This window comes from Anomaloglossus baeobatrachus, chromosome 3 (genome assembly GCF_048569485.1).
Source record: "Anomaloglossus baeobatrachus isolate aAnoBae1 chromosome 3, aAnoBae1.hap1, whole genome shotgun sequence".
In the NCBI taxonomy this organism is placed as follows: Eukaryota; Metazoa; Chordata; class Amphibia; order Anura; family Aromobatidae; genus Anomaloglossus; species Anomaloglossus baeobatrachus.
Window position 1 is genome coordinate 581435241 of NC_134355.1, and position 12049 is coordinate 581447289.

General features: G+C 47.2%; 1 protein-coding gene across 1 annotated transcript in view; it reads left to right on the top strand.

Annotated features, from left to right (window-relative positions):
- LOC142296895 (serotransferrin-B-like) overlaps nt 1-12049 on the top strand; it is an 80685-nt gene that overhangs the window by 41172 nt on the left and 27464 nt on the right. The window contains exon 12 of the mRNA XM_075340998.1: nt 2727-2885. Coding sequence (XP_075197113.1) covers nt 2727-2885 — 159 coding nt within the window. The remainder of the gene's footprint in view (nt 1-2726; nt 2886-12049) is intronic.

Genomic DNA, 12049 nt, shown 5'->3' on the forward strand with positions numbered 1-12049 from the left:
GTAATTGTTGGTTAGTTCTGCACATCAGCTTGGAGGAATTGTCACCCATTCCTCTAAAAAGAACCAGCTTCAACTCCATTATGTTGATGAGCTCTCTCTCATGAATTGGTCACTTCAGGTACTTCCACAACATTTCTATAAGATTATGGTCAGACATTTGACTTGACAAATCCAAAAACTGAACTTTATTCTTCTATAAGCATTCTTTTATAAAGGAACGTGTGTGCTTTGGGTCATTGTTTTGCTCCATGGCCCCCAGTCTCTTGCGATTCAGCTCATTTCAAATTCATTAGTCCATAAGTTATGACAAGCCATCTGGGCCTAGATGCGGCAAAACAGACCAAAACCATCTACCTATAATTTACGTTTATTTATTAAAATAACAAAAAAATTATAAAAGCTGTGAAAAGTTTGCAATTTTTGAACTTTGAATTTTTATGCCCCTGATAGTTATATCACAAAATCATTAATAATAACATTTTCCACATGGTTACTTAACATAGCACCATTTTTGAAATATATACTGTATATATTTTTTAGAAAAAGTTAGTTCTAATTTTTCCAACAAAATTTATAAAACATTTTTAGAGACCATATCACATTTCAAGTGACTTTGAAGGTCCTATGTGACAGAAAATACCCAAACGTGACACCATTTAAAAAACTGCACCCATCAAAGTGCTGAAACCCACATCTACGAAGTTTATTACGCCTTCAGGTGCTTCACAGGAACTAAAGCAATGTAGAAAGAAAAGCATGAAATATTACATTTTCCTAAAAAAAAATATTGTTTTAGCCACAAATTTTTCATTTTTATAAGGGTAACAGGCAAAAATAAACCAATTCATTTCTTGTGCAATTTCTCCTAAGTATGCTGATCCCCCTTTTGTGGTGCAACACTACTGTTTGGGTGAACGGCAGGGCTCAGAAGTGAAGGAGCGCTATTTGAATTTTGGAGTGCAAAATTGGCTGGATTAAATAGCAGATGCCATGTTGCATTTGCAGAACCCCTATGGTGCCTAAACACTGGAAACCCCCCACAAGTCACGCCATTTTGGAAACTAGACCCTTCAAGGAATTTATCTAGACATGTGTTGAACACCTGGACCCCACAAGTGAATCACAGAATTGTATACCGTTGAGCTGTATGAATTAAAAAATACATTTTTAACACAAAAATGTTGCTTTAACCCCATATTTTTCATTTTCACAAGAGTAACGAGAGTAAATAGATGCCATGTCACATTTGAAGATTCCCTGACATGCCAAAACAGCAGAAACCCCGAACAAGTGAACCCAATTTGGAAACTACACCTCTCAAGAAATTCATCTAAGAGTGTAGTGAGCAATTTTGATGCAGTTTTGATGACTACAGGTTGCCTAGGCAATGATTGGACCCCCTTGATTATGTCACGGGGGTCCCGATTGGGAGAGAAAAGAAGCGCACTCCCTCTCACAGCCCCTAAATCCTGCGATCGCTATTGATTGCAGAATTTAGGGGGTTAAACAGCCAAGATACGCCAAGCTCCTGGCAGCGATCGTATGGATACTGCCTCTGTGCCTGCATGATCTCCATGATGTATATTTACACCATTTTGAGGGAACCTCTTACCAACCATAACGTAAACGTACCTCAAATGTTGTGATGGGGTTAATAGGCGGCACGGATTTCCTGTACTATTTCACTGTGAAGAAGCTATTTGCATATTTTATCTAGCAGGGGAGCATTGCATGGCTTATAAGTCTACCGACACTGACTTAGGGGTACTTTACACACTACGTCATCGCAGGTGCGATGTCGGTGGGGTCAAATCGGAAGTGACGCACATCCGGCGTCGCAGTCGATATCGCAGTGTGCAAATCCTTTTTGATACGATTAACGAGAGTAAAAGCGTCGTTATCGTATCATCGGTGTAGGGTCCGACATTTCCATAATGCCGGTGCAGCGACAGGTACGATGTTGTTTCTCGTTCCTGCGGCCGCACACATCGCTGTGCATGAAGCCGCAGGAGCGAGGAACATCTCCTACCTGCGTCCCGGCTGCAATGCGGAAGGAAGGAGGTGGGCGGGATGTTTACATCCTGCACATCTCCGCCCCTCCGCTGCTATTGGCTGCCTGCCGTGTGACGTCGCTGTGACGCCGCACAACCCGCCCCTTTAGGAAGGAGGCGGATCGCCTGCCAGAGTGATGTCGCAGGGCAGGTGAGTGCAGTGAAGCTGCCATAGCGATAATGTTCGCTACGCCAGCAATCACAAGATATCGCTACTGCGATGGGGGCGGGGACTATCGCGCTCGACATTGCAGCATCGGCTTCCGATGTCGCAGCGTGCAAAGTACCCTTTAGTGCTCTGCCCAAGGAAAATTTTTAAACACATTGTCAACGACCTCTCCCCAAACCAACCAGTTATCCTGCTTTTCACTGATGAGAGGCAAAAAAAACAAAACATGTATCTGCAAATGGAGTTGCTAGTTTGGCTGTAAACTGTAAGTAATGTGGCAAGAGACTGTAAAACGTTGCTATAAACTTATAGGCTTGTTACATACAATAGGATTCCAGTTACACTTTTCATTATTGTTTGATGTGGTGGGGCCAATAGAGTAGGTGAATAATAATTTTTAATTGTGTTCACATTTATCAGTAAGGCATTGCAAAAAAAAATATAAAAATACACATTTGTACTCATTGTGTATAGTGTAAATCCCAATTTTCTTTATCTCTATAAAGGAACATATTACGCTGTTGCTATTGTGAAGAAAAGTAACAAAGACATCTCATGGAACAATCTTAAAGGCAAGATGTCATGTCATACGGCCGTTGGACGCACCGCAGGATGGAATATTCCTGTAGGTCTTATTAATAAGAAGAATAATAATTGTGATATTGGTGAGTATAAAACAATGAGAACTTACAATGAGATAAAGAACTGTCCACAGTACAACGTGATCTGCATGAGTGTAGGACACTCCCACCCTAATGACCATCACCCAGACATATAAACTGTTAATAAATCGCGGACCTTATTGTGGTGAGCAACCACCATGAAGGGTGATGGAGCTTCCACTGCAGATTTCACCAGATTTGATAAAAGGAATATTGTTGCATGCTGCACTATTCTGTCCTTCAATACAATGGACAGTATATAATAAACAGAAGCCATGACGAAGATGGAAAAGGTTAGCCATGCTTTTACACTCTGTATACCAAAGTCTATAGTGTAATAATACCCCTTTATAGGTACAGAAATTAGTCAAATAGCATAAAATAGTATTAACCAAATAACCATTACCATCTATCTTGCCTCAGATTTGATCCAGTGGCCTTACTATACTGTGGTCCATTTCCCTCTCCACTGAGACACAGTAAAGTTTGGTCGCTGTCCTGGTTCTGAACACTTTGTTTGTGTGTTGATTGCCTTTCTATAATGTGTTCAACAAGTGTTCCCAATGCTGTAATTCAGTCGGCCCTGTTACCCAGTGGGTGCAAGTATTTAAAGCTTCACCGGGCTTCCATTTCCCCATGGTCATATTTCTGAAGTGGATCCAGCAGATTGTAACTTATAGTTTACTAATTTTTACTCTGCACCTTCCCTTGAAATCTCAAGGAGATACATGAAATCTTCAATGGCCGCTTAGGAATCAAAGGTCAGTCTGTGTAGGGGCCTTTAAGGACTGCGCACCTGGGACCTCGAGTCTGTATGGGAACCGGCCAGTTCAAATGTAGTAGTTTTGAGTAAAGGGGGCTTTACACGCAGCGACATCGCTAGCGATGTCGCTGGTGAAAGCCCCCGTCGGTTGTGCAACACCGGCAAATCGCTGCCCGTGGCGCACAACATCGTTAGGACCCGTCACACGGGACTTACCTGCCTAGCAACATCGCTGTGGCCGGCGAACAGCTTCCTTTCTAAGATCTAACATCCCTCCCACCTCCTTCCTTCCTCATTTCCGGCGGCCGCAGGTTCGGTGATGTTCCTCATTCCTATGGTGTCACATGTAGCGATGTGTGCTGCCGCAGCAAAGATGAACAACCGGCGTCCTGCAACAGCAGGATTTTATGAAAATGAACGACGTGTCAACGATCAACGATAAGGTGAGTATTTTTGATCGCTAACACTCGCTCGGAGCTGTTACACACAACGACGTCGCTAACGATGCCGGATGTGTGTCACGGAATCCGTGACCCCGGCGATATATCGTTAGATACGTCGTTGCGTGTAACGGGGCCTTTAGACCTTATTTTACGTTATTTTCCATGAGTGTACTTTAGTGGGCATAACATTCGCGTTTTAAATCCTCTGGTGCTCCTCCTATACCTCCACTGATCTCAGCTGGTCCTGCAGTCATGCTGCCACATACACCATTCATGTAACCACTGCAGCCAAAGATTATCTGAGGCCGATGATTAGCTGCAGCCATTGCATAAATAATGTATATGGCATCATCACCACATGACTGGCAGGAACGTTTGGGCTCTAGGATATTTCATGCGTGAGTTATACTGTAGATATAGTATATTTGACATTATTTTCTGCTTCTTGGGAACTTTCCTAAAAGTCAGAATATCTTTTCAAAATCACGGAGGATGGGCTGCCTAATCAGAGCCCCCTTGTGTCCTTCTTTATGCCTGTGATTAAAATACATGTATTAGCATTATATAAACCCACACAACCAGGGCCGGCGTCAGCACCCGGCAAACCCGGGCAAATGCCGGGGCCCTGGAGACAGGGCCGGCGTCAGCACCCGGCAAACCCGGGCAAATGCCGGGGCCCTGGAGAGCCGGGGGGGCCCACTCGGCCTCGTCAGTTCTCCTGTCCCTTGGCCGGGGCCCACTCGCCTTTACAGTTCTGCGGTCCCTGGCCGAGTTCCGGGGACCGCAGTCCTCGGCAGCAATCTGCGGCGCCGTCACTTTAAGGCGCGCAGACATCCTGGTTTGAATTTCATCTGTGGGCGGAGCTACCGCCTTCTCAGTCCCACAGATGAAGGAGGCGAGCTTCTGTCCGGCGCTGTGTGGGCCCCCTCTCCACCGTGACCTAATCGGGTAAGTGCCCTCCCCGCCTCCCCATTATGGGCCCCGGTGAGCTGCTTCTAACCCCCCAGATGTATGCCCTGGCCCCTGCCAATCCCCCCCGCCGATTCCGCGGGTGCTGTACCCACCGAGCCGCGGGTGTGGGCCCCGCCGAGCCGCGGGTGCTGTCGCCGCCGAGCCGCGGGTGTGGGCCCCGCCGAGCCGCGGGTGCTGTCCCCGCCAAGCGGCGGGTGCTGCCGCGGGTGCTGTCCCCGCCGAGCCGCGGGTGCTGCTGCGGGTGCTGTACTGCCGAGCCGCGGGTGTGGGCCCCGCCGAGCCGCGGGTGCTGCCGCGGGTGCTGTCCCCGCCGAGCCGCGGGTGTGGGCCCCACAGAGCAGCAGAGTTGTGTGCATTTGTCTGAATGTAGCAGAGTTGTGTGTGTTTGTCTGTATGTAGCAGAGTTGTATGTGTTTGTCTGTATGTAGTAGAGTTGTATGTGTTTGTCTGTATGTAGCAGAGTTGTATGTGTTTGTCTGTATGTAGTAGAGTTGTATGTGTTTGTCTGTATGTAGTAGAGTTGTATGTGTTTGTCTGTATGTAGCAGAGTTGTATGTGTTTGTCTGTATGTAGTAGAGTTGTGTGTGTTTGTCTGTATGTAGCAGAGTTGTGTATGTGTTTGTCTGTATGTAGCAGAGTTGTGTATGTGTTTGTCTGTATGTAGCAGAGTTGTGTGTGTTTGTCTGTATGTAGCAGAGTTGTGTGTGTTTGTATGTAGCAGAGTTGTGTATGTGTTTGTCTGTATGTAGCAGAGTTGTATGTGTTTGTATGTAGCAGAGTTGTGTGTTTGTCTGTATGTAGTAGAGTTGTGTGTGTTTGTCTGTATGTAGCAGAGTTGTGTGTGTTTGTCTGTATGTAGCAGAGTTGTATGTGTTTGTCTGTATGTAGCAGAGTTGTGTGTGTTTGTATGTAGCAGAGTTGTGTGTGTTTGTCTGTATGTAGCAGAGTTGTGTGTGTTTGTCTGTATGTAGCAGAGTTGTGTGTGTTTGTCTGTATGTAGCAGAGTTGTGTGTGTGTTTGTATGTAGCAGAGTTGTGTGTGTGTTTGTCTGTACGTAGCAGAGTTGTGTGTGTTTGTCTGTATGTAGCAGAGTTGTATGTGTTTGTATGTAGCAGAGTTGTGTGTTTGTATGTAGTAGAGTTGTGTGTGTTTGTCTGTATGTAGCAGAGTTGTGTGTGTTTGTCTGTATGTAGCAGAGTTGTATGTGTTTGTCTGTATGTAGCAGAGTTGTGTGTGTTTGTATGTAGCAGAGTTGTGTGTGTTTGTCTGTATGTAGCAGAGTTGTGTGTGTTTGTCTGTTTGTAGCAGAGTTGTGTGTGTTTGTCTGTATGTAGCAGAGTTGTGTGTGTTTGTCTGTATGTAGCTGAGTTGTGTGTGTTTGTCTGTATGTAGCAGAGTTGTGTGTGTTTGTCTGTCTGTATGTAGCAGACTTGTGTGTGTGTGTGTCTGTCTGTATGCAGCAGACTTGTGTGTGTGTGTGTGTGTGTGTCTGTCTGTAAGTGTATATGACTGTATAGATTTGTCTGTTTATATGTATTTTTGTGAGTTTGTCTTTAAATATGTATATGTACGTGTTCGTATCGGTGTCTGTGTGTGGATGGGGCCCACTGGGACTCTTCCGCCCGGGGCCCACAAAAACCTGGAGCCGGCCCTGCCTGGAGAGCCGGGGGGGCCCACTCGGCCTCGTCAGTTCTCCTGTCCCTTGGCCGGGGCCCACTCGCCTTTACAGTTCTGCGGTCCCTGGCCGAGTTCCGGGGACCGCAGTCCTCGGCAGCAATCTGCGGCGCCGTCACTTTAAGGCGCGCAGACATCCTGGTTTGAATTTCATCTGTGGGCGGAGCTACCGCCTTCTCAGTCCCACAGATGAAGGAGGCGAGCTTCTGTCCGGCGCTGTGTGGGCCCCCTCTCCACCGTGACCTAATCGGGTAAGTGCCCTCCCCGCCTCCCCATTATGGGCCCCGGTGAGCTGCTTCTAACCCCCCAGATGTATGCCCTGGCCCCTGCCAATCCCCCCCGCCGATTCCGCGGGTGCTGTACCCACCGAGCCGCGGGTGTGGGCCCCGCCGAGCCGCGGGTGCTGTCGCCGCCGAGCCGCGGGTGTGGGCCCCGCCGAGCCGCGGGTGCTGTCCCCGCCAAGCGGCGGGTGCTGCCGCGGGTGCTGTCCCCGCCGAGCCGCGGGTGCTGCTGCGGGTGCTGTACTGCCGAGCCGCGGGTGTGGGCCCCGCCGAGCCGCGGGTGCTGCCGCGGGTGCTGTCCCCGCCGAGCCGCGGGTGTGGGCCCCACAGAGCAGCAGAGTTGTGTGCATTTGTCTGAATGTAGCAGAGTTGTGTGTGTTTGTCTGTATGTAGCAGAGTTGTATGTGTTTGTCTGTATGTAGCAGAGTTGTATGTGTTTGTCTGTATGTAGTAGAGTTGTGTGTGTTTGTCTGTATGTAGCAGAGTTGTGTATGTGTTTGTCTGTATGTAGCAGAGTTGTGTATGTGTTTGTCTGTATGTAGCAGAGTTGTGTGTGTTTGTCTGTATGTAGCAGAGTTGTGTGTGTTTGTCTGTATGTAGCAGAGTTGTGTATGTGTTTGTCTGTATGTAGCAGAGTTGTATGTGTTTGTATGTAGCAGAGTTGTGTGTTTGTCTGTATGTAGTAGAGTTGTGTGTGTTTGTCTGTATGTAGCAGAGTTGTGTGTGTTTGTCTGTATGTAGCAGAGTTGTATGTGTTTGTCTGTATGTAGCAGAGTTGTGTGTGTTTGTATGTAGCAGAGTTGTGTGTGTTTGTCTGTATGTAGCAGAGTTGTGTGTGTTTGTCTGTATGTAGCAGAGTTGTGTGTGTTTGTCTGTATGTAGCAGAGTTGTGTGTGTGTTTGTATGTAGCAGAGTTGTGTGTGTGTTTGTCTGTACGTAGCAGAGTTGTGTGTGTTTGTCTGTATGTAGCAGAGTTGTATGTGTTTGTATGTAGCAGAGTTGTGTGTTTGTATGTAGTAGAGTTGTGTGTGTTTGTCTGTATGTAGCAGAGTTGTGTGTGTTTGTCTGTATGTAGCAGAGTTGTATGTGTTTGTCTGTATGTAGCAGAGTTGTGTGTGTTTGTATGTAGCAGAGTTGTGTGTGTTTGTCTGTATGTAGCAGAGTTGTGTGTGTTTGTCTGTTTGTAGCAGAGTTGTGTGTGTTTGTCTGTATGTAGCAGAGTTGTGTGTGTTTGTCTGTATGTAGCAGAGTTGTGTGTGTTTGTATGTAGCAGAGTTGTGTGTGTTTGTCTGTATGTAGCAGAGTTGTGTGTGTTTGTCTGTTTGTAGCAGAGTTGTGTGTGTTTGTCTGTATGTAGCAGAGTTGTGTGTGTTTGTCTGTATGTAGCTGAGTTGTGTGTGTTTGTCTGTATGTAGCTGAGTTGTGTGTGTTTGTCTGTATGTAGCAGAGTTGTGTGTGTTTGTCTGTCTGTATGTAGCAGACTTGTGTGTGTCTGTCTGTATGCAGCAGACTTGTGTGTGTGTGTGTGTGTGTGTCTGTCTGTAAGTGTATATGACTGTATAGATTTGTCTGTTTATATGTATTTTTGTGAGTTTGTCTTTAAATATGTATATGTACGTGTTCGTATCGGTGTCTGTGTGTGGATGGGGCCCACTGGGACTCTTCCGCCCGGGGCCCACAAAAACCTGGAGCCGGCCCTGCACACAACACAAACAAGTTGGTTGTTGAATTCATTTTGCTTAGGATTTGGACATTATACATTCACGTACCCATTTGGGAGTTCCATTTTAGGCAAAAGCAAGTGGGATTCATGCCCAAATTTGACCTATTTACTAATTGATGCAAATAGAAGAAAAGGGGCCCTGTTTATTTTTATGGGATCCACCTAGTTAATGTTTAGTAACAGTTTTTAGAAGGGAAGAAAAGTCCTGCATACTGTACAATTTCTTTTGTTCTAAAAAAAGACAAAAAAAAGGAACCCAGACAGGTCAGATTACCAATACACTATAGTCATCTGATCTGGTGTTGCATTGATAAATCAATCGACCACAAAGGGGTGGAGATTTGGAAAGTCAGCTGCTGATAAGGAAAGCATTTTGGATTCTAAAATTGTGTGTAAAAGAGCTATGTGGCCCGCCGCTTGTCAACATCCTCCATACAGTCCTCGTTGCATCTTCTTAAGCCCACTTTACACGCTTCAATATATCTCACAATCCATCGTTGGGGTCAAGTTGTAAGTGACGCACATCCGGCATCGTTTGTGAGGTATCTGCGTGTGACAGCTACGTGCGATCAGGATTGAACGCAAAACCGTTGATCGCAAACACATCGTATCTTTGTCTAGAATTGAGCGTTTTGTTGCACGAACCTAGTCAATTGTAACGTGTGACATCCCTCATACGATTTTGGTGTCTGAGGCTATGTGCGCAGGTGTGCGCTCTGCACCGCAGCTTAAAAAAGGTCCGCTTCAGAGCGCAGCTGAAAAGCTGCGTTCTGAAGTGCCTCACAATGTCTGTCATTCACTAATCTCTGTCAGTCGGTCACTATCTCTGTCCCTCACTCTCTGTCCATGTCAGTCTATCCCCCTCTCTCATATACTCACCGATCCCCGGCGCTGCACGGCGTTCACACTGCTCCGGCGGCTTTTACTGTTTTGAAAAAGCCGGCCGCCCATTAAACAATCTCGTATTCCCTGCTTTCCCCGCCCACCGGCGCCTATGATTGGTTACAGTGAGACACGCCCCCACACTGAGTGACAGGTATCACACTGCACCCAATCACAGCAGCCGGTGGGCGTGTCTATACTGTGTAGTGAAATAAATAATTAAATAATTAAAAAAAACCGCGTGCGGTCCCATACAATTTTAAAACCAGCCAGATAAAGCCATACGGCTGAAGGCTGGTATTCTCAGGATGGGGAGCTCCACGTTTTGGGGAGCCCCCAGCCTAACAATATCAGCCAGCAGCCGCCCAGAATTGCCGCATACATTAGATGCGACAGTTCTGGGACTGTACCCGGCTCTTCCCGATTTGCCCTGGTGCATTGGCAAATCGGGGTAATAAGGAGTTATTGGCAGCCCATAGCTGCCAATAAGTCCTAGATTAATCATGTCAGGCGTCTCCCTGAGATACCTTCCATGATTAATCTGTAAATTGCAGTAAATAAACACACACACCCGAAAAAATCATTTATTAGAAATAAAAAACACAAACATATACCCTGGTTAACCACTTTAATCAGCCCCAAAAAGCCCTCCATGTCCGGAGTAATCCAGGATGCTCCAGCGTCGCTTCCAGCGCTGCTGCATGGAGGTGACCGGAGTTGCAGCAGACACAGCCGCTCCGGTCACCTCCACTCAGCTAATGAAGACAGCCGTGCGATCAGCTGAGCTGTCACTGAGGTTACCCGCTGTCACTGGATGCAGCGGTGGCCACGGGTAACCTCAGTGACAGCTCAGCTGATCGCGCTACTCACCTCAGTTGCTGCGTGGAGGTGAGAGGAGCGGCGGTGAGTAGCGCGATCAGCTGAGCTGTCACTGAGGTTACCCGCGGCCACCGCTGCATCCACCGCTGGATCCAGTGACAGCGGGTAACCTCAGTGACAGCTCAGCTGATCGCGCGGCACTCTTCAGTTGCTGTGTGGAGGTGACCGGAGCGGCGGTGTATTCTGCAGCTCCGGTCACCTCCATGCAGCAGCGCTGGAAGCGACGCAGGAGCATCCTGGATTACGCCGGACATGGAGGGCTTTTTTGGGCTGATTAAAGTGGTTAACCAGGGTATATGTTTGTGTTTTTTATTTCTAATAAAGGATTTTTTTCGGGTGTGTGTTTATTTACTGTAATTTACAGATTAATCATGGAAGGTGTCTCATAGACGCCTGACATGATTAATCTAGGACTTATTGACAGCTATGGGCTGCCAATTAGAGATGAGTGAACCGGTCCCGGTTCGGCTCGAGGTCGGTTCGCCGAACGGAGGTCCCGTTCGAGTTCGCCTCGTCGAACGTTCGACGAACCGAACTCGAACTGCATAGGAAACAATGGCAGGCAATCACAAACACATAAAAACACCTAGAAAACACCCTCAAAGGTGTCCAAAAGGTGACAAACAACTCACAACACAACACAAACACATGGGAAAGTGACAAGGACATATACTCATGCGAAAACAAAACAGCTGGACAAGGAAAAAGAGGAGGACACACAGATATATGAGTATATGCAAGGAAACATCGATTCCATTATTGTGCAACTTGAGCCCTGCTCATTTTAGGCTTCCAATCTTGATAAATTGCCTGAGCTCGCCACGTACGCCTTGGGGATCTTGTCGTGTCCTGCAGCCAGCGTTCTCTCGGAACCTGTCTTCAGTGCTGCTGGGGGTCTGCTGGCAGATAAGCACACGTGTCTGTCCACTGACAATGTGGACATGGCTCTCAGAGGACTTTTCTTCCCCTGGATCAGCCAGGGGACGGGAAAGGCATGCGTATTTTTGAGAGTGCTTCATGCAAAGCATCTTTTTCTTTTTCAAAAGGGGGGTCAACTGATGCCAGTCAAGTGGGGTGTGTGTGGCCCAATTAGTGGCAACGAGGGAGACTGTGGTTGGAGTCCCATCGCTGTGTTTCTAAAAGAACCAAGATGAACAAGTCATGGCTCTCAGAGGACTTTTCTTCCCCTGGGTCAGCCAGGGGACGGGAAAGGCACGCGTATTTTTGAGAGTGCTTCATGCAAAGCATCTTTTTCTTTTTCAAAAGGGGGGTCAACTGATGCCAGTCAAGTGGGGTGTGTGTGGCCCAATTAGTGGCAACGAGGGAGACTGTGGTTGGAGTCCCATCGCTGTGTTTCTAAAAGAACCAAGATGAACAAGTCATGGCTCTCAGAGGACTTTTCTTCCCCTGGGTCAGCCAGGGGACGGGAAAGGCACGCGTATTTTTGAGAGTGCTTCATGCAAAGCATCTTTTTCTTTTTCAAAAGGGGGGTCAACTGATGCCAGTCAAGTGGGGTGTGTGTGGCCCAATTAGTGGCAACGAGGGAGACT